At 40.9% G+C, this 23,128-nt stretch overlaps 2 protein-coding genes across 2 annotated transcripts; both read left to right on the top strand.

The window, feature by feature from the left end:
- Positions 1–2,465: 2,465 nt before the first annotated feature.
- Positions 2,466–3,201, top strand: LOC109247121 (interferon omega-1-like). Its single transcript, XM_019415565.2, has one exon. It carries the CDS (start codon positions 2,466–2,468, stop codon positions 3,054–3,056), a length of 591 nt encoding a protein of 196 aa, XP_019271110.2. The 3' UTR covers positions 3,057–3,201.
- A 15,934-nt stretch (positions 3,202–19,135) lies between these two features.
- LOC109247123 (interferon alpha-like) lies at positions 19,136–20,002 on the top strand. Its single transcript, XM_019415567.2, has one exon. It carries the CDS (start codon positions 19,312–19,314, stop codon positions 19,879–19,881), a length of 570 nt encoding a protein of 189 aa, XP_019271112.2. The 5' UTR covers positions 19,136–19,311; the 3' UTR covers positions 19,882–20,002.
- Positions 20,003–23,128: the final 3,126 nt, after the last annotated feature.

Below are 23,128 nucleotides of genomic sequence, written 5' to 3'. Positions count from 1 at the left end.
CAAGTAGAAACTAAAAATCAAATGAAATCTCTAAGTTTTGCAGAAACATCTTCAAGAAAGGCTTTTTATTTACTACCGTCAAATGTGATGTATTAGCACTTGTGGCGAAAAAGACAGAAAGGAGGATCCGGTTGAAGGGTGGGCTACCGAAGCTCCTCTCAGAGAAGACCACCCCCTGGTGGCCACGTGCAGCAAGGGCAGAGACCAAGACTGGAGGGCTGGCTTGGGATCCCTGCAGAAATCCCGCCACTTCTTGAGGATGTCCCCTCAAGCTGCAAAAAGCTACCAGCTGGCAACAACAGATTCTAACGCTGTCTATGACAAGGACTAAGTATTGCCCTGAAACTCTCTATAGCCATCTTCAGTTTCAATCCCAGAGGTATTAAGTGCTAAATACTGGAAAGTGTTGGAGAACCGAGTCTCAGGGTGGGAGGCACGGGCGGGCGAAGGGAGTGATCACCATCCGCCAGCTCTCTCCTTTGAGCCTCAGGCCAAAGCAGCTATTTTCCTGATTTGGGGGAATTCAGTGTGGCCTTCACTCTTCCCTCTGCCAGAGCTCCCGGCCCCCAGTTTGCTGCACCGATTGTGTTAACCAGCCCTTTGCTTTTTTGCCAGCAGAGAAGTCACTTCCCTTTTTTCATTTTCATGACATTCAGACCTATATTTTCTTTTGCCCAACACAATTGTTGTGTTTTGCTTTCTAGGAGAGTTGAAATGAGAAACAAAAAAACAAAAACCTGATATCTTGGAAATATAGAGAAAACCGGTGCAGCCCCTCATTCTTTTACTTGCCTTTGTATTAACCTGCGGATGATATAAAACATGATGCAGGAAGAGCAAGACAGACTATGTCCAGTAAACCACTGCGTAAAAACTAAGTCATTAAAATTCTTTTTGTTGCTGTTTTTTAAATTTAAAATGAAATAACACAAGTAAGTAAAGGAGAGAAGGCTGTTTCTCCCTGACATAATAGCCGGGGCCTCACCCCCTGCATTCTGACCCTCAGACAGATGAACAGACTAAGAAGCCAAAGAGAAATACCCAGACTGAATGAACAATGGAGAGTTGCTAGTTTCTGTGCTGGAAGCTTCCACTGAGAGGCATCATCAGTGAGTCCCCCGAGCCCAGCTCAGAAATGTTGAGTCTAACTAGTGCTCAATAGTTGAAGTAAAAGATTGAACAATAAAAGCTGTGGTGGCAAAATGACAAATATTTGCTTACTGAAGGTGAAATGATTACAGTTGGGCTATTCCCCTACTTTTGCCTCAAAAGTTGAGACAAATTTTGCCCTAAGCATCTGAGGGCTATTGACACTTTGATACCTGCTCAGGAGAGGAGGAGGTCAGTGCTGAGAGCTAGGGTCCCTCACAAAAACACTCCAGGGACAAGGCCAAGGATCTAGGGGCATTAACTCTTTTGCTAACAAAGAACCTAGCCTCTCCACAGCAGAGGAATTCTAATGTCCTCAGGACAAGGTGAGCCTGCCCTCGGGGAGTGAGTCCAGGAGAGGTTGGGTTGAGGACACTCAGTCACTCCAGAGGAACATGTTAGTAGGGGTGATAACAACCTTGCGCGTGAGGGTTTGCTGAGAAAATAAAATGATCTGGGATTAGAATCTTCACAGCTACATGTCCCAGACCAGAACCGGGCTTCCTGCTGGGGACACTGGCACAGTCTGAGGAGCACTGTAGACAGGTTACGAAATGGCAGAAGGATAGTGTCTGTATTATTAGTCTTGACCCTGAGGCCCCAGTGAAGCATAACTGCATGGACCTGCATCAATTATTTCTAGAATGAAGAGAAACATCCAAGAAACTCATTCACTTATCACCACAAGCCTCTAATGTGAATACAACAGTAATTAAAACCCAGTCCTAAGTAAAGTACTAAGTACTAAGTACTTATTTAGTAAATAAGTTCTAAAGAGCTTATTTACCATACATCGTCTGGTCAGAACCTAGCAAGATACAAAAACCCATAGGAATGAAGGAGTCTGTCTCTGTATGAAGTAAAGAGGGTAAAAACCTAGTCCACGATCAAGGCCAAAGTTTATTTCTAACACAAAGAGCAATGTTCATATATGAAAATATATATGTGAGCAGGTGTGTGTATGAGTACCTACATGCCTACATCACTCCAGTCTTTAGGACAAAGACGTTTCTCATTTGGTTGATAAGTGTCCATTGGGGTGGACATATCAGAAGTTTATTGGGAAATAAAGCTTCCATTGCCAACGTAGTATTTTAGATTGATGACATCTTCTTAGACAATAAGGAGAATGCATAAATGAAAACAAAAAAAAGGAAGTAGAAGTGGAGAGGATGTTCAGAAAATGAAATTGTCCGCGTTCCCTATTTAAGAGCCATGCTTCGAGGCCGTCCTCAGAGAACCTCCGCCCCGGGGTCACCCAGCCAGGTCCCCCAGCCGCCCAGCTCAGCCCGGCCAGCAGCCCCCTCGGCTTCCCCATGGCTCTCCTGCGCCCTCTGCTGACCGCCCTGGCGCTGCTCACCTGCCGCCCTGGAGGCTCTCTGGGCTGTGCCCTGCCTGGGAGCCACGCGCAGGTTAGCAGGGACAACTTGGTGCTCCTGGGCCAGATGCGGAGACTGTCCCCTTTCTTGTGCCTGCGGGCCAGAAAAGACTTCCGCTTCCCCCGGGAGATGCTGGAGGGCGGCCAGCTCCGGGAGGCCCAGGCCGCCGCCGCCGTCCTGCGGGAGCTGCTCCAGCAGACCTTCAACCTGTTGCACACGGAGCGCTCCTCGGCGGCCTGGAGCCCCGCGCCGCTGCACGGACTCCGCTCTGGCCTCCACCGGCAGCTGGAAGCCCTGGACGCCTGCCTGGTGCAGGCCACGGGCGAGGGAGAGCGCGCCCCGGGGATGCACGGCCCTGCCCTGGCCATCAAGAGGTACTTCCAGGACATCCGCGTCTACCTGGAGGACCAGGGATACAGTGACTGCGCCTGGGAAGTTGTCAGACTGGAAATCATGAGAGCCTTGTCCTCCTCGGCGACCTTGCAAGACAGCTTGGCCATCAAGGATGGAGACCTGGGGTCACCTTGAAGTGATTCTCAATGACTCACGTGCCACATCACCCTGCACTATGCCTGCTCACTTCAAGAGACTCTCACTGCAGCCTTCATTACAGAATTTATTGACTTTAATTCCACAAATATTTTGTGAGTAGTATTAAGCAAGAATATGTAAAAAAAAAAAAAAAATCCGGCTTCAGGATCATCAGTCCTTAAGAGATGATTGCCCTGATGTTATTTATTTATTGTTTATTATTTATTTATTTATTTATTTATTTATTCATTCATTCACTCTTTTGACTAATTTATATTTATATTTCCATATAAAGGTTTTTGTCTTTACATTGTGTTAAAATGTATAAAACGTATTCACCTTTTCATTTTATTAAATATGCATTTTGTCTTAATAAATTCTTATCAAAGACAACTTGTTGAGTCTCTTTATTCTTAAAACCTAAGTCCAGGGTGCCGGGTGATTCAGTCAGTTGGGTGCCCAACTTTCACTTGGGTCGTGATCTCACAGTTCATGAGTTTGAGCCCAGAGTCGGGTTACTGATAAAGGCCCTACTCACTTTTCCACCTTCCCCCGCTTGATGAGAGAGCATCGCTCTCCCTCATCCCAAGCCTCACCATGGTGCCCTTCCCCTGGGTGCAAAACCTCTGTGACCCCAAACAGAGGGACAGTTCCAGAAGGCTTAGCTTTGGACAGATTTCCTTGGCGCACAGCAGAGAAGGCTCTAGTAAGATGCTTATACTTTATCAGTGACCTCTCCTCTCTCCTGACAGTATTTTCCTTTCCACATAAAAAAAGTGAGCATCAGATGTGCCTCATTTTCATCTTCTTCATCCCAGCCCTACAACCACCTGTAGGTATTTTTTTTTTAATTTTTTTTTCAACGTTTTTAATTTATTTTTGGGACAGAGAGAGACAGAGCACGAACGGGGGAGGGGCAGAGAGAGAGGGAGACACAGAATCTGAAACAGGCTCCAGGCTCCGAGCCATCAGCCCAGAGCCTGACGCGGGGCTCGAACTCACGGACCGTGAGATCGTGACCTGGCTGAAGTCGGACGCTTAACCGACTGCGCCACCCAGGCGCCCCCACCTGTAGGTATTATCTTGCTTCTGTCATTCTGTTCATACCCAGACTATTTGAAGTTCTCTGTGGTGTCTGTTCCCAGTTCGCGGTCAGGTCGTCCTGCCCTCACTGTAACGTGGCTTCAGCCTCCCTGTTCTCCTGAAACTGCTCGGCCCAGGTTTACACTAAACCACATCTTACTGAGGTCAGAGATTGCTGTCAGCCAGCCCTGGCTGCCATTTCCAAACATCTGAGCCCTTTGGCCACGCCTCCACTTTCAAGTCTGACCTCCATGTGGCTTCTGTGTCTCTACTGTCTTCTGCTTTTCTGCTCCTGCTCCATTCTTTCCTTTGTTGACTATTTTCTCTAATCTTGGGGCAATCTGGGTGTTCCTCAAAATTCTATGCTGGGTGCCACACTCCTTCCTCTCTGCACATACAGACCCAACCTCCCAAATAGTTCCGAGTGTCATCTCTAAGATATGACTTCCAGGTGTGTGTCTTTGCCCAGAATCGTATCACGAGCATTAGTCATCATCTCCAAACTCTTATTTCTGTCTGCGCTCCTACAATATCTCCACTGATCATGTTCAGAATTGACCATCATGCATTTATTTGGCGAACTCCTACAGATCCTTGGATGCCAGCTTGGCAGATGCTTCTTGTAGAGTTTGTGCCCCTTTCATGCTCCTTTGTGCTCCCAGCGTCCTGTCCTTTCCCTGTCCTGGCCACAGAATGACGTTACTTGAAAGCTCAATGACCCAGAACCACCAGACTGGAAGCTCTGTGACAGCAGGCGGTGTGTCTACTATTTCGTCGTATCGGGCACCCACCGCAGCGCCCACGGATAGAAGATGTATTCACTACTTCGTTGTTGAAAGTGAAATTCCAAGATTCTGTAATATCTTTCACTTTGGTGTCTAGTTCATGCAATCGCTGAAATGGAATCAACAATCATCAGACATGATTTCTCCAAGAAACTTTTAAGTCCAGTGGACCAGCTCCAGCTGCTCCAATCTGTCAGAGTGTCTGCTGCATCTCCTTCGTTGTTCTAGAAAGGACTCCTACATAATTACTTATCCCTTCAGGTTGGGGGAAGAGGAGAGACTACAAGGCAGTAGAAAACCCCATTTTTTAAAGAAATCTGTGGCGTCAGCACATAAATGACACCAGATTGTCATTTCTTCCTTTAAAAAATGGTGACAATATTAGTAGTGGTCACACAGGAAATTATAAGGATTAAATGAAATAAAGTTTGCAAATTTTAGACTGAATCATAGTAGATGAGAGTCCACCTGACCGCAGTAAATGGTCGCTGCCTGCAGGGCTAGTAGGACATGCAATACCGGGTAGAGTCCACACTCAGCCAAACCAGCTCAAGCTTTCAGTGCAGCTCCCTTAACACCCTCAGGGGTGTGCATGGGGAGCTCCTCCCCCCACCGAGAACACTCCAGGAGAGGGCAGTGTCTGCAGGACTGGGAAGGAGCAGAGCCCAAGTTTCCCCTCTGGGGTCAGTACCTGGAACACAAAGGAGATCTCACAGCGCAAGGAAAGTCTTTGCAGGGAACCAGCATCTTGAAAGTTGTCTGCCAGAAATGGCCGTTCTATGAATAGTATAAGAGTGGTCAGAGCTCCTTCCCTCAGGCTCACTCATATTCAGACATTCTGGTGATATATTTTTTTAATTTTTTAAATTTTAATTTTTAATAATTACATCCAAATTAGTAAGCATATGGTGCAACAATGATTTCAGGAGTAGATTCCTTAGTGCCCCTTACCCATTTAGCCCATCCCCCCTCCCACAACCCCCCCAGTAACCCTCAGTTTGTTCCCATATTTATGGGTCTCTTCTGTTTTGTCCCCTCCCGATTTTTGTCTTTCTCTGACTCACTAATTTCACTTAGCATAATAGCCTCCAGTTCCAACCACGTAGTTGCAAATGGCAAGATTTCATTCTTTTTCAATGCCGAGTAATACTCCATTGTATGTATGTATATATATATATATATATATATATATATATATATATATATGTATATATATATATACACATGACATCTTCTCTATCCATTCATCCATCAATGGACATTTGGGCTCTTTCCATACTTTGGCTATTGTTGATAGTGCTGCTATAAACATGGGGGTGCATGTGCCCTTTCAAAACAGTATACCTGTATCCCTTGCATAAATCCCTAGTCGTGCAATTGCTGGGTCGTAGGGTAGTTCTATTTTTAGTTTTTTGACAAACCTCCATACTGTTTTCCAGAGTGGCTGCACCAGCTTGCATTCCCACCAACAATGCAAAAGAGATCCTCTTTCTCTGCATCCTCGCCAACATCTGTCGTTGCCTGAGTTGTTAATGTTAGCCATTCTGACGGGTGTGAGGTGGTATCTCATTGTGGTTTTGATTTGTATTTCCCTGATGATGAGTGACGTTGAGCATTTTCTCATGTGTTCGTTGGCCATCTGGATGTCTTCCTTGGAGAAGTGTCTATTCAAGTCTTTTGCCCATTTCTTCACTGGATTATTTGTTTTTTGGGCATTGAGTTTGATAAGTTCTTTATAGATTTTGGATACTAACCCTTTATCTGTCATTTGCAAATATCTTCTCCCATTCTGTCAGTTGCCTTTTAGTTTTGCTGATTGTTTCCTTCGCTGTGCACTAGCTTTTATTTTGATGAGGTCCCAGTAATTCATTTTTGCTTTTGTTTCCCTTGCCTCCAGAGACGTGTTGAGTAAGAAGTTGCTGCGGCCAAGATTACAGAGGTTTTTGCGTGCTTTCTCCTCGAGGATTTTGATGGCTTCCTGTCTTACATTTAGGTCTTTCATCCATTTTGAGTTTATTTTTGTGTATGGTGTAAGAAAGTGGTCCAGGTTCATTCTTCTGCATGTTGTTGTCCAGTTTTCCCAGCACCACTTGTTAAGAGACTGTCTTTATATCATTGGGTATTCTTTCCTTCTTTGTCAAAGATTAGTTGTCCATACGTTTGTGGATCCATTTCTGTTCCACTGATCCCAGTGTCTGTTCTTGTGCCATACCATACTATCAGGATGATTACAGCTTTGTAGTATAGCTTGAAGTCTGGGATTGTGATGCCTCCTGCTTTGGTTTTCTTTTTCAAGATCGCTTTGGCTATTCAGGGTCTTTTCTTGTTCCATACACATTTTAGGATTATTTGTTCTAGCTCTGTGAAGAATGCTGGTGTTACTTTGATAGGGATTGCATTGAATATGTAGATTGCTTTGGGTAGTATTGACATTTTAACAATATTTTAACAATATTTGTTCTTCCTATCCAGGAGCATGGAATCTTTACCCATTTTTTTTTGTCTTCTTCAATTTCTTTCATAAGCTTTCTATAGTTTTCAGTGTATAGATTTTTCACCTCTTTGGTTAGATTTATTCCTAGGTATTTTATGTGGTTTTTTTTTGTGCAACTATAAATGGGATCAATTCCTTGATTTCTCTTTCAGTCACTTCATTGTTGGTATATAGGAATGCAACTGATTTCTGTGCATTGATTTTATATCCTGCAACTTTGCTGAATTCATGAATCAGTTCTAGCAGTTTTTTGGTGGAATCTTTGGGGTTTTCCATATAGGGTATCATGTCATCTGCGAAGAGTGAAAGTTTGACCTCCTCCAGGCCAATTCGGATGCCTTTGTGTTGTCTGATGGCTGAGGCTAAAACTTCCCAATACTGTGTTGAATAACAGTGGCAAGAGTGGACATCCCTGTCCTGTTCCTGACCTCAGGGGGAAAGCTCTCAGTTTTTCCCCATTGAGGACGATATTAGCATTGGGTCTTTCGTATATGGCTTTTATGATCTCGAGGTATGATCCTTCTACCCCTACTTTGTTGAGGGTTTTTATCAAGAAAGGATGCTTTATTTTGTCAAATGCTTTCTCTGCATCTATTGAGAGGATCATATGGTTCTTGTCCTTTCTTTTATTGAAGTGATGAATCACATTGATTGTTTTGCAGATATCGAACCAGCCCTGCATCTCAGGTATAAATCCCACTTGGTCATGGTGAATAATTTTTTAATGTATTGTTGGAGCCGGTTGGCTAATATCTTGTTGAGGATTTTTGCACCCATGTTCATCAGGGAAATTGGTCTATAGTTCTCCTTTTTAGTGGGTCTCTGTCTGGTTTTGGAATCAAGGTAATGCTGGCTTCATAGAAAGAGTTTGGAAGTTTTCCTTCCATTTCTATTTTTTGGAACAGTTTCAAGAGAATAGGTGTTAACTCTTCTTTAAATGTTTGGTAGAATTCCCCTGGAAAGCCATCTGGCCCTGGACTCTTTTTTTTTTTTTTTTTTTTTGTCAGATTTTTGATTACTAATTCTATTTCTTTACTGGTTATGGGTCTGTTCAAATTTTCTATTTCTTCCTGTTTCAGTTTTGGTAGTGTATATGTTTCTAGGAATTTGTCCATTTCTTCCAGATTACCCATTTTATTGGCATACAATTGCTCATAATATTCTCTTACTATTGTTTTTATTTCTGCTGTGTTGGTTGTGATCTCTCCTCTTTCACTCTGGATTTTGTTTGTTTGGGTCCTTTCCTTTTTCTTTTTGATCAAACAGGCTAGTGGTTTGTCAATTTTGTTAATTCTTTCAAAGAACCAGCTTCTGGTTTCCTTGATCTGTTCTACTGGTTTTTTGGTTTCGATAGCATTGATTTCTGCTCTAATATTTATTATTTCCTGTCTTCTGCTGGTTTGGGGTTTTATTTGCTCTTCTTTTTCCAGCTCTTTAAGGTGTTAAGTTTAGGTTGTGAATCTGTGATCTCTCTTCCTTTTTTAGAAAGTCCTAGATTGCTATACACTTTCCTCTTATGACTGCCTTTGTTGCATCCCAGAGGTTTTGGGTTGTGGTGTTATCATTTTCTTTGGCTTCCATATACTTTTTAATTTCCTCTTTAACTGCTTGTTTAGCCCATTCATTCTTTAATAGTATGTTCTTTAGTCTCCAAGTATTTGTTACCTTTCCGAATTTTTTCTTGTGGTTGATTTCAAGTTTCATATGCATGGTATGATCTCGATCGTTTTGTATTTGTTGAGGGCTGATTTGTGTTCCAGTATGTGGTCTATTCTGAAGAATGTTCCATGTGCACTGGAGAAGAATGTATATTCCGCTGCTTTAGGATGAAATGTTCTGAATATATCTGTTAAGTTCATCTGGTCCAGTATGTCATTTAAAGCCATTGTTTCCTTGTTGATTTTTTGATTAGATGATCTGTCCATTGCTGTGAGTGGGGTGTTGAAGTCTCCTACTATTATGGTATTACTATCAATGAGTTTCTTTATATTTGTGATTAATTGATTTATATATTTGGGTGCCACATTTGGTGCATAAATGTTTAAAATTGTTAGGTCTTCTTGATGGATAGACCCCTTGATTATGATATAATGCCCTTGTTCATCTCTTGATATAGTCTTTATTTTAAAGTCTAGATTGTCTGATGTAAATATGGCTACTCCAGCTTTCTTTTGTTGACCATTAGCATGATAGATGGTTCTCCATCCCCTTACTTTCAATCAGAAGGTGTCTTTAGGTCTAAGTGGGTCTCTTGTAAACAACATATAGATGGATCTTGTTTTCTTATCCATTCTGTTACCCTATGTCCTTTGATTGGAGCATTGAGTCCATTGATGTTTAGAGTGAGTACTGAAAGATATGAATTTATTGGCATTATGATGCTTGTAGAGTTGGAGTTTCTGGTGATGTTCTCTGGTCCTTTCTAATCTTTGTTGTTTTTGATATATATATATATATATAGGTGTATATATATATATATATATAGGTGTATATATATATATATATATATATAGGTGTATATATATATATATCTATATGTCTTTTGGTGTGTACATATATATCTATATATCTTTGGATATATATATATATATATATATATATATATATATATATATATATATTTCATCTTTTTTCCCCTCAGTGAGTCCCCCTTAAAATTTCTTGCAGGGCTGGTTTAGTGGTCACAAACTCCTTTAATTTTTGTTTGTCTGGGAAACTTTTTCCCTCTCCTTCTATTTTGAATGACAGCCTTGCTGGATAAAAAATTCTTGGCTGCATATTTTTCTGTTTCAGCACACTGAATATATCTTGCCACTCCTTTCTGGCCTGCCAAGTTTCTGTGAATAGGGCTGCTGCAAACCTGATCTGTCTTCCTTGTATGTTAGGGACTTTTTCTCTCTTGCTGTTTCACGATTCTCTCCTTGCCTGAGTATTTTGTGAATTTGACTATGATATGCCTTGTTGATGGTCAGTTTTTGTTGAATCTAATCTGAGTCCTCTGTGCTTCCTAGATTTTGATGTCTATGTGTTTCCCCAGGTTAGGAAAGTTTTCTGCTATGATTTGCTCACATAATCCTTCTACCCCTATTTCTCTTCCTCCTCTGGGACCCCTATGATTTTGATGTTGTTCCTTTTTAATGAGTCACTGGTTTCTCTAATTCTTAAATTGTGCTCTTTTGCTTTAATCTCCCTCGTTTTTTCAGTGTCAGTATTCTCTATAAGTTTGTCCTCTATATCACTGATTCTCTGTTCTGCCTCATCCATCCTTGCTGCCGTGGCATCCATCCGTGATTGCAGCTCAGTTATACCATTTTTAATTTCATTCCAGCTATTTTGTTACTTCTTTTATAGAAGGGATTCTAATCTATTTTCGACTCCAGCTAGTATTCTTATTATTGTGATTCTAAATTCTGGTTCAGACATCTTGCTTGTATCTGTGTTGGTTAAATCCCTGGCTGTTGTTTCTTTGTGCTCTTTCTTTTGGGGTGAATTCCTTCATTTTGTCATTTTGAAGGGAGAAAAGAAATTAATGAGGTAGAAAAATTGAAATTAAAAAAATTAAAATTAAAAAAATAGTTAATTTAAAAATTAAAAACATACACACACACAAATCGAATAGATGATACTAGATCCTAGGTGTGTTTTGGTCTGGGTGTTGAAAGTGGTTTGACAGATTAGAGAAAAAAAGGGGGGGGGAGAAAAAGAAAAAAAAAAGAAATCGTTTGAGAATTGAAAAAAATGAATACACTGAAGTAGACTAAAATGAGATGAGGGGGGTAAAATAGAATTTGAAAAAATATACACAAAAGTAAAGAATACAGTAGAAAAAAATTAAAGAAAAATATTTTTAATAAAAATTAAATATTATATGATTTTTCTTCTTATGTATTCAAGAAAAAAGAAAAGAAATGAAAAAGAGAAAAAAGATAATAAAAGAAAAAAGAAAAAAGAAAAAAGGAAATCGTTTGAATATTTGAAAAAGTGGATACACTGTAGTAGACTAAAATAAAATGATGGAAGTAAAATAGAATTTGAATAAATTTACATAAAAGCAAAAAATATATTAAAAAATTAAATTTAAATATTTTTAATAGAAATTGAAAGTAAAAATGAAGTTTTTCTCTTTCTGCATTCAAGAAAAAGAAAAGAAACAAAACAGAGAAAAAAAGAGAAAGAAAGAAAAAAAGGAAATTGAAAATTTGAAAAGGTGAATACACTGAAGAAGACTAAAATAAAATGATGGAAGTAAAATAGAATTTGAAAAAATTTACACAGAAGTAAAAAATATAATAATAAAAATCAAAGAAAAATATTTTTAATAAAAATTGAAAACAAAAATGAATTTTTTCTCTTTCTGTATTCAAGAAAAAGAAGTGTAAAAGAGAAAAAGAAAAAAAAAGAAAAGTGAATAAATCAACCTGCTAACAGATTGAAGTAGGACTGAAATTACTTCGTTTTCCCCTAGAAGTCAGTCTGTGTAGTGCTTTACAGTCCATAAAGCAAGCCGGCCGTGAGACTTGTGTTCTTGAAGAGCAAAGTTGGCCCAGTTGGGTGGGGATCAGTGTAACAGCTCCGCTCTCCACTAGATGGCGCGGCTAGCCTACTGGGGTGGATTATTGCCACGCTCATAGGTGCGTATGCGCATGCGCGGGACTGGTGAAAATGGAACGACCCAGCTATCCAGTGTGTCCTCCCTGATTAGCGATCGCGCACTTGTTCTCTGCCTTCAGCTCTCGTCCACTCCCCACTTTTTCACTGTCTGTGACCAGGCCCCAGGCAGTACCTCTCTCCCGAGTTTTGTCTCAGATGGGGCTGTTTTCCCTGGCGCCTTACTTGTGAAGGACTGCAGCTTTGACCTGTTCCGCCCCTCTGCAGGAGGGTCTCATCGACCAATGGCTGAATGTCGGCTGCACCCAGGAACGCTTGCTGGACCCTGCTGCTGCCGGTGCCCTGAGACTACGGCCAGGTGCCAGCCTATCCCAGAAAAAGTTCGCGAGATAGTGTAGCAGCAGGGTTTCAGGGATTATGGAAAATCACAACACACATCTGGCACCAGGCTTCACCCTAAACGACCTGTTCTAGCACCAGCGAATGTGGCCGTTTTCTGCGGTCTGCTGGGACCAAGTGGCTTCAACAGTCTCTACCAAATGTCCTTCCAGCAGTGGAACCGCTTTTCTCCGTGTGGCCCGAGAACCTCCCGGACCCCACTCTGTTCCTGGGGATTCACCCTTCTCACCAGAGCACTGCCAGGTATCGAGCTGCAGAGTTTCAGACTCTGCATTCCCCCTATTTATAGAGTCTTAATGGAATTTAAACCCTCTCCTGTCTCCTTTCTCCCTTTTTAGTTTGGTCCTTGCAGTTGTTTCCAATTTTCCACTTTCTCTCCAGCTGCTTTTGGGGAGGGGTGCTTTTCCCGTATTCTCCCCCCTTCCCCAGTCTCGGTCCTCTCTCCGCCCCCAAAAGTGGTTCCCTACCCTTCGCAGCTTCTCGCTCCCCAAATTCACCTCTCTGCGCCGCGTACCTGCTGAATTCTGTGGTTCAGGTTGTGCAGATTGTTGTGTTAATCCTCAGATCAGTTTTCTAGGTGTGTAGGATGGTTTAGTGTTGGTCTGGCTGTATCTCATGGACACAAGACACACAAAAAACTTCCATGCTGTTCCACCATCTTGGCTCCTCCCCGTCTTGTGATATTTTTGGAGGCACAGTGGAGAAGACAAAATTCGAAGAAACCAGGAAAACAGTTTTAGAAATTATGAAAGAGAGGGTGATGAGAAATAGGACACTCAAAGATTTTTACCCATTGACTCTCACAACCCTAATTCAAAACCTATCTCTTGGGTTAGTATTAGGATAAAGTAAGTGAGTACTTCCCTCAAGCACAGAATTAAAGAAGGTACCAAATGTAAAGAATCCATATAAATAATATCTAAATCAATGTTAAACCATGTATACTAATGCAAAACCTTCATGAAGTACAAACACCAAAAATTTAAATAAAGGCAAGAAATCAGCCTGCACTTGAAAGTTCCTGAGAGTCTTCAAAGGAAGAAGCAGGATGCATAGGAAATTTGGGCAAATTCCATCCAGTCTTTCAAATTCTTACAAAGAAAATGAAAAAATTGACCCGCTAAATGCCCTTAATGCTTGCAGATAACTCTTTAACCATAGAGTCAAGATGAGGTCCTATGAAAGACGCTTCACTAACCAAACGTTAAATACAAATTATTTAACACTGTCATGGGGACACAAAAGATCATCAAACATACAGTTCTGCCAACTGGAAGAAGTAAAGGAGTAACCTTCACTGTATTATTGAGTTTGTGTCCATCAGCAGTAGCAAACTAAGGTTATGTCCAAGTGTTGTTTTAATGTAAATAAAATATAGCTTCAATCCTATTGAAAAGGTTCCCTAAAATATTGTTTGAGTATTTTTATTGTGAAGAAGTTTTGATATTTATGTGTGACATTTTGATTTATTATGCACTGTCAACTATTTCATGGTGACCAAGTAGATGACAGTGCTGAGTGAGTTTCGCTATTACTCTTTTGCAAAGTGCAATCATATTCCCTCCTTCCCATGGGCAAACGGTGCTAGTAGTCAGCCGAGGGCTAGTGGGCACAAGACTCCCTCACAGAGAGGATCCAGAGGATATGGACTCCAGACTTGCTGTGTCCACCAGGTCCTCACTGTGGCCCAGGCGAATGCTGTCATCCCTTCCACCCTCCGCTGTAGCCCAATCGTCCCACCCTCCTGTCTCCTATCCTCCCATTGCTTCATTGTCCCATTGCCCTATGGTCTTTAGTCCTGTCGTCCTGTCGCCCCTTCGCCCCAAGGATGCACCTCTCCGTTGCCCCAGCACCCTTTGGCCCCATCTCACATTGTCCCACCCCCCCATCACTCGTGTGCTTTCCTCCCGTTGTCCCAGCACCTCATCACCCTCCCATCATCCCATCCCCCAGTCGCCCCATCCTCCCACTGTCCTGTCATCTCTCGCCCCCACCAGTGCCCCATCATTTCAGTGGCCCATCATCCCATTGCCCTATCATCCCATCCTCCATTCATCCTGTCCTCCAGTTACCCTATCTTCCCAACGTTCCTTCATCTCACCCCTCCACCAGCACCCCATAGTTGCAGTGGCCCATGGACCCATCAGTGCATCCCTTCCATTGTTCTGTCATCCCGTTGCCCAATCGTGCCATCATGCCGTGGTCCCTCTGTCTTTTTGCCCATGTCCCACAGTCCGATCACCCCATTGCTAAATGTGCACCTACATGTGTAGCTGTATGTTTCCCATCTTGCTATTATTTTCTTTGTTCCTATGGCTCTCTGTGTCTTTCTTTCTTAATTTCCTGCCTCCTTGGATGAATCAACGGTTTTTCAATGGTTCCATTTTATCTCCATCATGGACTCTGAGTTATTCTTTTTAATTTTAGTTTCCTTTATACTCTTTACCATATATTATTTCAAATTATCACACTCGACCCTTTCTGTAGCTTTCCCTATATTGTTGTAAGACCCTTAAACTAGCATGCTTCATTTGTCATCATCCCACCTGTGGCTCTGTGTGTATGGCCCCTGTGACTTACCTCTTACCGCTATATGTGTTTTAAATGGCTGGACACAATTTTCTTATTTTGTATTAGACAATTCAATACTTACTATTCTGTATACCTCAAAATTTCCATCTAGTATGATTTTCTCCTTTGCTTCAAGAGTATCTTTTAACCATTCTTACAGTACAAGTCTTACCATGAATTCTCTCAGCTCCTATATTTCTGGAAAAGTCTTTATTTACCTTTAATTTGAAGGATTTTTTTTTGGCTGAATTGAAAAGTGCAAGTTAAAAAGTTTTATTCCCTCAGCCTTTATATATGCCATTTAACTGATACTGACTTTGCATAATTTCTGTTGAGAAATCCAAAGGTAGTTTTCTTTTCTTTCATCAAATGTAATCTCTTCTGATATGTAACCACTTTAATATTTTTGCTTTACCAGTTTTTCTCAGCAATTTTATGATGATGTGCTTTGCGCTGGTTGTGCTTGTGTGTGTGTGTGTGTGTGTGTGTGTGTGTGCGCGCGCGCACGCACTGCTTAGAGTTTATTGAGGTTCTTGGAGCCAAGGTTGGTGTTTTCATCTAATTCACAAAATTTCCTGCCATCATCTTTTCCAGTGTTTAGTGGGCCTTTCTCACTCTTATGGCCCTGGAAGAATCTGAGACCCTCATTTCGTTCCATGCTCCTGTTGGACACATTCTACTCTTGTGCATTTAAGGATCCTGATCTTTACATCTCTACCTCATTTATCCTTCTCTAAAGTGCATGTGGGTTTTCATTTATGTCTTCCATTTCTATCCTTTAGGAAGCCTTCAGGAAGAAAGGCATGTTTCTTGTTGAACTCAAGGAGATGTTGTTCTTTGCCTCGACATCACAGACAGTTTTCCAGTTGTTTCTCCTAAGAGCACATATTCAGACCTTCTTGATACATCGTGACTGAAACCGTACTCCGTTCCTTTTTCAAATCGAATCTTACACCAATTATGTATTCCATCATGATTTCATTTTCCTCTCTCATATAATAAGAGAGTTGACATTGATCTCTGTCTGGATTGGCAGGTAATCATTGTGGAACCATTTCCGGACAGTTGATCCCACCAGTTGAACATCAGATATATACTTTATCCTAAACTTAACTGTCACTGATAACACAACCATTTTGGATATCATGTGTTTTACCAGTCTCGTCCCCAGTTTTCTTCCTTGTTACATTGCATTTTCTGTACTTATGAATACCTCTTACTTTTTCATAGACAATGTTATGTCTGGACTTCTCTACTGTTCCTTTGTTTTTGATTAAATGAAGATTTGATGTTTAGGGAGAGCAATGATTTCAGAAAAATCATAACTTCTTAGACATCATTAAGTAATGAATTTGCAATGGATATGATAGCCAGGGATGCTTCTGTCATAAGATGAAAACATGAAAGGTAATCAGAAAATTTCTGTTCTCCAATATCTAACAAGCAAAGTTAAAAAGCAAGAGCATCATCAGTAAAAGCCAGAATCAAGAAAGGGTATAATTTGGGGATTCAAATGTATGAGAATTTCATAGTAAGAATTGTTAGTGAGATTTATGCCTGTGATAAAGGATTATGTACTGCATGTAGATTTTACCCAGGAATTTAGATGTTTGATCTTGAATAATTCACTTAACCCCTCTGGATCTCAGTTTCCCCATAATAAAGTAGGTTGGAAATGTTCCTAGAATTGTATTAAATAATCTAGAATATTTCAAAGTACTTAACAGAGTGTCTTCCACTGAGTGAGGACTTAACAGGTGCTGACAAGTTTCTTATTTTTTCATAGGCGTCTACAAGAGGATAGTAAATTGATAGCCTTGTCTCTGTTACTCACTAAAGAATGTTGATAGTCTAAACACACAGAATTGGGAACATGTGAATCTCACTTGTATGTAATTGTATACATGATAATATAATGTACACATTATACATTCTGATACCTAGCACATTCCTTCTTCCACTTTGTTTCCCTGGACCTTATTCTTTCACTCCCATATCATAATATTTCCTTCATCCCAAGAGTAGGAACCACCCCGCCTGCCCACCCCCCACCCCCTCGCTGCAATGAGCTCTGCTCTCTACATTCACTCCTCACTAACCTGTCCTGTCCATTCATAGAGCTGCTTCCTCTTCCGTTGTGGTTTCTGTCTGGCAATTTTACTTCCAAGTACAAAGCCACCAACTGAAACCAATAGCTGTGTGAAAGTTCTAGGTTTTTTTGCAGACTCTCCTAGGAGAGGCCTTGTTTTCTTCTTTTTCTCCTGGTGGCTATTTTTGGACATGAGAAGATGTCCCTGCTACAATGATGTAATGGTGGCAATAGGGGAAAAGGAAAGAGAAAGGATCATTTTACTCTGTGGCCTGTCATGATATTTACAAAGGAAGAATGCCACCTACAGGCCCAAGAAGGACAAAGATAGTGACCAAGTCTGGAGATCTGGCTTGTGTTCTAAGTGCAAATCTGCAGGAGATTTTTCTCAAGAGCAAAAAAGTCTCCTATCTGGAAAGAACTGATTCTAATAGTATAATAGGTCAATTTCTGTAGTTTTTATATATTTTTGAAAAAAACCATACTTTTCTTAGAGAGTTGGTAGCTTCACAGCAAAATTGACTACAAGATAAGGAGATTTTTCACATACTCCCTAGTTCTGTATTTGCATAATCTCCCCTATCATCAACATTCCCTCACCAGATGGAACAGTGGTTACAATTGCTTCCAACCTTGGGGCACCTGGGTGGCTCAGTCAGTTGAGTGTCTGACTTTGGCTCAGGTCATGATCTTGTGGTCTGATCTGTGAGTTTGAGCCTCACATCGGGCTCTCTGCTGACAGCTCAGAGCCTGGAGCCTGCTTCAGATTCTGTCTCCCTCTCTCTCTGCCCCTCCCCCACTTGTACTCTGTTTCTCTCTCTCTCTCTCTCTCTCTCAAAAATAAACATTTAAAAATTTAAAAAAAAACACAAAAAAACAATTGCTTCCAACCGTGTAACTGTTAGCTCTTAAGGTTGTGAACATGTCTTAAATATTTCAATGATCTGTGGCACTCCAAAGCTCAACCTTGGAGCAGTCCAACAAAACCTTATTCCTTAGTATTTATTCTCTCATTGTTTTTCATGAGTATCACACAAGAAGCATTGACGTTGATATCGTGGAAGAGACACAAAATGTCTGCAAGCTCAGTGTGTCAAACGTCGGGATAATGGGGCTCTGTGATTGGAGGAGTCTGTCTCCATTGATTTCTGGGTCTCAAAGTCATCTTGGGAGAGGTGTCCTTTGCTTACCTGTGAGCTGTCGTTGTCTGTCTTGTGGATGTTGCTTGTATCTGAGCCTCAATATTATACAGGCTCTGGGAATTAAATAGAAGTAGATCATATTTTATGATTTAATTCTACAAAACCTACCAAAACTTCAATAATTATATCTAGTACTAAACAGAAAAAAAATATTTTGACAGTGCCTTCAAGAGTATCTAGAGGCAGGTGCAGTTAAAACTTATATTCTCATCAACACAGCATTAAAATCCAGGACACTAAAAACAAATGTCAAGTAAATAAGATATTTTTACAATTGCTGTTAGCAATTTGGAATTATTTTAAATATTTGAATACATTGAAATCATTAATATCTCTTTTTAGAAATTGATAATTTGCATATTTGGTTTACATTTTATAATTAATATAAGTAAATACATTATAAATTACTCATCACATTTAGTAATACATTTAAGCATCAATGGATTTAAAATTTAGCCTGTAGCTTAAAATTTTTAGTCATTATTATCCCTGTACTTATAAAGAATAAAAAGAGTAACTTTACACTCTCTTTTGTATGTACAAAAATCAGATATAAATAGAGTATAAACTATATATAGAGAGTATAAACTATATATATTATATATATAACATATATATAACATATATATTTAACATTATATATAACATATATAACATAACATAACATTATATATATAACATATATATATTATATATATATAATATATATATACATATATGGTATCTGCGTTATTAAGATCTTGGATGGTTCAATTAAAAAAAAAAAAACAAAAAGACTCTGGACACATCACCAATAATGAAAATAATATATATGGTTGGAAACAGTGCTCTAAACCCCTGTAGAAAGTACATAAAGGAAATCAAAAACAGAAGTGGAAAGTAAGGGCAACCTTCAGAAACTGAAAACTACTATGTTCCTTACTTAAGCCATGCGCACAAGGGAAGATGTTCAGAGAACCTAGAGCCACGGGTCACAGAGTCGCCCACCCCAGCCAGGCCGACAGCATCTGCAAGATCCCCGATGGCGCTGCCCTCTTCCTTCTTGGTGGCCCTGGTGGCGCTGGGCTGCAACTCCGTCTGCTCTCTGGGCTGTGACCTGCCTCACACCCACGGCCTGCTGAACAGGAGGGCCTTGACGCTCCTGGGACAAATGAGGAGACTCCCTGCCAGCTCCTGCCAGAAGGACAGAAATGACTTCGCCTTCCCCCAGGACGTGTTTGGTGGAGACCAGTCCCACAAGGCCCAAGCCCTCTCTGTGGTGCACGTGACGAACCAGAAGATCTTCCACTTCTTCTGCACAGAGGCGTCCTCGTCTGCTGCTTGGAACACCACCCTCCTGGAGGAATTCTGCACGGGACTTGATCGGCAGCTGACCAGCCTGGAAGCCTGTGTCATGCAGGAGGTGGGGGAGGGAGAGGCTCCCCTCACCAACGAGGACTCCATCCTGAGGAACTACTTCCAACGACTCTCCCTCTACCTGCAAGAGAAGAAATACAGCCCTTGTGCCTGGGAGATCGTCAGAGCAGAAATCATGAGGTCCTTGTATTATTCATCAATAGCCTTGCAGAAAAGATTAAGGAGCAAGAAATGAGACCTATTCAACATGGAAATGATTCTCACTGACTAATAATACACACTTTCCATGTGTTCTGCCATGTCAAAGACTCTGATTTCTGCTGTAATGGCGACAAGAATGTAGTCAATTTGTCAAATGTTTTCAAGGAGTATTAAGTAACATCATGCCTACTCTACAATCACTAGTTGCTTACAGATAACCATGCTGATGTCTATTTATCTATTTAAATATTTATTTATTTAAATATGTATAATGTATAAATTATTTCAAGTAATACTATGTGTACCTTTATGTTGCAGTAATATAATAAAATGAATTCTTAATATTTAGTAAGCATATCTTTTTTTATTTCACTTTTACTGCAGGAAGTGTTTGTAAAAAGTACCACCAAGCCTAATGGTGCGACTTGATTGAAAAATGGACAACAAAATTCATTTACCCATCAGATTCTATTAAAATCAGAGGTAACAACTGACTTCCTCTAAGGCAAGTTGTTCGTCGCCCTTAGGACATGGGACACAGTAAATACAGTTCCCGCTGTCTTTATCTTCGATTTTCATAGGGACAGAAATCCAAAAACAATAATCCTGCTTAATATTACATTGAAGAAGGGAAAGAAGTGAATTCATTCAACTGATGCTACAGTGAGGAATGTCAGGAATAAAAGTGAAAGCTGTCGGTCTCCTCTACAGTTGACTGATACACATGGAAGTGCCCATGCCCGTTGTAGTGGATAGGTGAGCTTATATTTTACAAAAAACGCCGTGGCTAGAGGTCCATTCTAGTCCTGGGAAGCCAGAAACAGAGGTGGTCATGGGGTGAGACAGTGTAGTGTGACAAAAAGACTTATGTTGATTCTAAGAAAAAGCAGGGGAGAGAAGAGCCACAAAGGATAGGCAGGTATACCGGCCATTTAGTAGAAGGATAACAAGAAAGGATGATGTTGAGTGTGTTTAAGGAAATAAATGGGCTTAGAAAAGCATCAGTGGATTCAAGGAAGATGTGGATCTAACTAGCTGCTATGTCACAAAAATCGATACCACCCATGACTTTCAGGAGAACTGGTTTGGTGGAATTAATAAGTAGAAACCACACTGGAGCATGTGGTAACATAAATAAGAGAAGTTAGTTCCTCTGAAGTGGAGAAGAATATAGTGTGGGTTCTCAGAAAATAATGTGGGTTAGTTTTTCCGTGCAGAGTTTTCCCTTTTGTGCCATATGGTTTTCGTGAGTGATTTCATGGATTTAATGTACCAGTAAATCGTATTAATGCATTTAGTATTATATTTCTTTTGAGTCATGACTTACTGAGTTACTTAAATTGTTTATCCTTTCTTGGTTATTACTACCTTGTGTATCAGCAAGGTGATCAACCTTAAGAATTCACTAGGCAAGAAGAGATAATTAATTTAATCCTTCATCAAAATATCTATTACCACTGATAAAATAATATTTCCTGGAATTATTGGCTTTATTAACTAATTTGCTTACCTTTCGTATTGTGACAGTGGTTTACTACAGCCACTTTATAGCACGTTTCACCTTCTAGGAGAATTTGATATGATAAGACTTCGTTAACGGTACTCACTGGTAATTTCTCCCAGTTTTACGAATATTACAATCTTTGGTGGATCCCAAAATAACACAATTGTCATGGACGTGAAGACTGACAGACTTTTGGGGCACCTGGGGATGCTCGATTAAGCGTCCAACTCTAGTTTTCAATTCAAGTCATGAGCTCAAGGTTTATGAGATGAGCCAGGTGTTGGGCTCTATGCTGACAGCATGGAGCCTGCTTGACATTTTCTCTCTCCCTCTCTCTACCCCTCTCCAACTCATGCTTGTGTGCACGCTCTCTCTCTCTCTCTCTCTCTCTCTCAAACTAAATAAATAAACTTTAAAAAAAAGGACTAACAGACTTTCTTCACATGAGAGTGGGAAGCTGGGTCAGGCATTGTGTTTCTTAGTATTTAAGGCAATGAAAAGAACTGGTTAAAATCAGCTAAAGACACAACATGAATAACAGAAATCCATAGAGAAAATGTGAGTTGTGTATAATTCAGGAGTGAAAAAAAACATTTAACAATTAAACAGAATGTTCTAAATAGTAACTGAACTCAGGCACTTGAAAGGCACCAAGATCACATCTTCCATAGAGTAACAATTGAAAACATGGTTCGTATGTCCTTATTTTTCTTCATACAGTGGCTATAAATGAGAATAGTGTTTGTCTCTTTCTGCAAAATTCTTACTGTGTGTCCTACCTTTCAGTAACTGACCTTCAAAGGAGGCAGCCTAAATAAACAGAAATCTGTCATGAATTCTAGAGAAGGCTGACTGATTCATTCCTCATTTCAAAGAAGTGTCTTATTTATATTTAATGAGGAAAGGTGGCTTGTATTAATATCTGAGTTTCAAGAATAAGTATCTAGATGGGAGTACAGAAGAATATAATGTTTCATTAATATTCTGGCACCTGCCCCACCCCCAGCATTACAGGATACATTCCCCTGTCCTAATCGTTTCTTCCCTGTCCCAGAAGGAAGTCCCCACACACCCTGTCACTCACTCCCTTCAACTGTCAGCCTATTCACACAGCAGCTTTCTGGTCTGTTGTGGTCTCAGCTTAAACGTTTCCCTAAAGAGCAGCATGTCACAAGTAGAAACTAAAAATCAAATGAAATCCCTAAGTTTTGCAGAAACATCTTCAAGAAACGCTTTTTATTTACTACCGTCAAATGTGATGTAATAGCACTTGTGGCGAAAAAGACAGAAAGGAGGATCCGGTTGAAGGGTGGGCTACCGAAGCTCCTCTCAGAGAAGACCACCCCCTGGTGGCCACGTGCAGCAAGGGCAGCGACCAAGACTGGAGGGCTGGCTGGGGATCCCTGCAGAAATCCCGCCACTTCTTGAGGATGTCCCCTCAAGCTGCAAAAAGCTACCAGCTGGCAACAACAGATTCTAACGCTGTCTATGACAAGGACTAAGTATTGCCCTGAAACTCTCTATAGCCATCTTCAGTTTCAATCCCAGAGGTATTAAGTGCTAAATACTGGAAAGTGTTGGAGAACCGAGTCTCAGGGTGGGAGGCACGGGCGGGCGAAGGGAGTGATCACCATCCGCCAGCTCTCTCCTTTGAGCCTCAGGCCAAAGCAGCTATTTTCCTGATTTGGGGGAATTCAGTGTGGCCTTCACTCTTCCCTCTGCCAGAGCTCCCGGCCCCCAGTTTGCTGCACCGATTGTGTTAACCAGCCCTTTGCTT

Source organism: Panthera pardus, unplaced genomic scaffold, assembly GCF_024362965.1.
Source record: "Panthera pardus isolate Hobbes unplaced genomic scaffold, ASM2436296v1 HiC_scaffold_20, whole genome shotgun sequence".
NCBI lineage: Eukaryota > Metazoa > Chordata > Mammalia > Carnivora > Felidae > Panthera > Panthera pardus.
The sequence above is the reverse complement of the archived record's forward strand: the minus strand, read 5'-3'. Positions and strand labels throughout refer to the sequence as shown.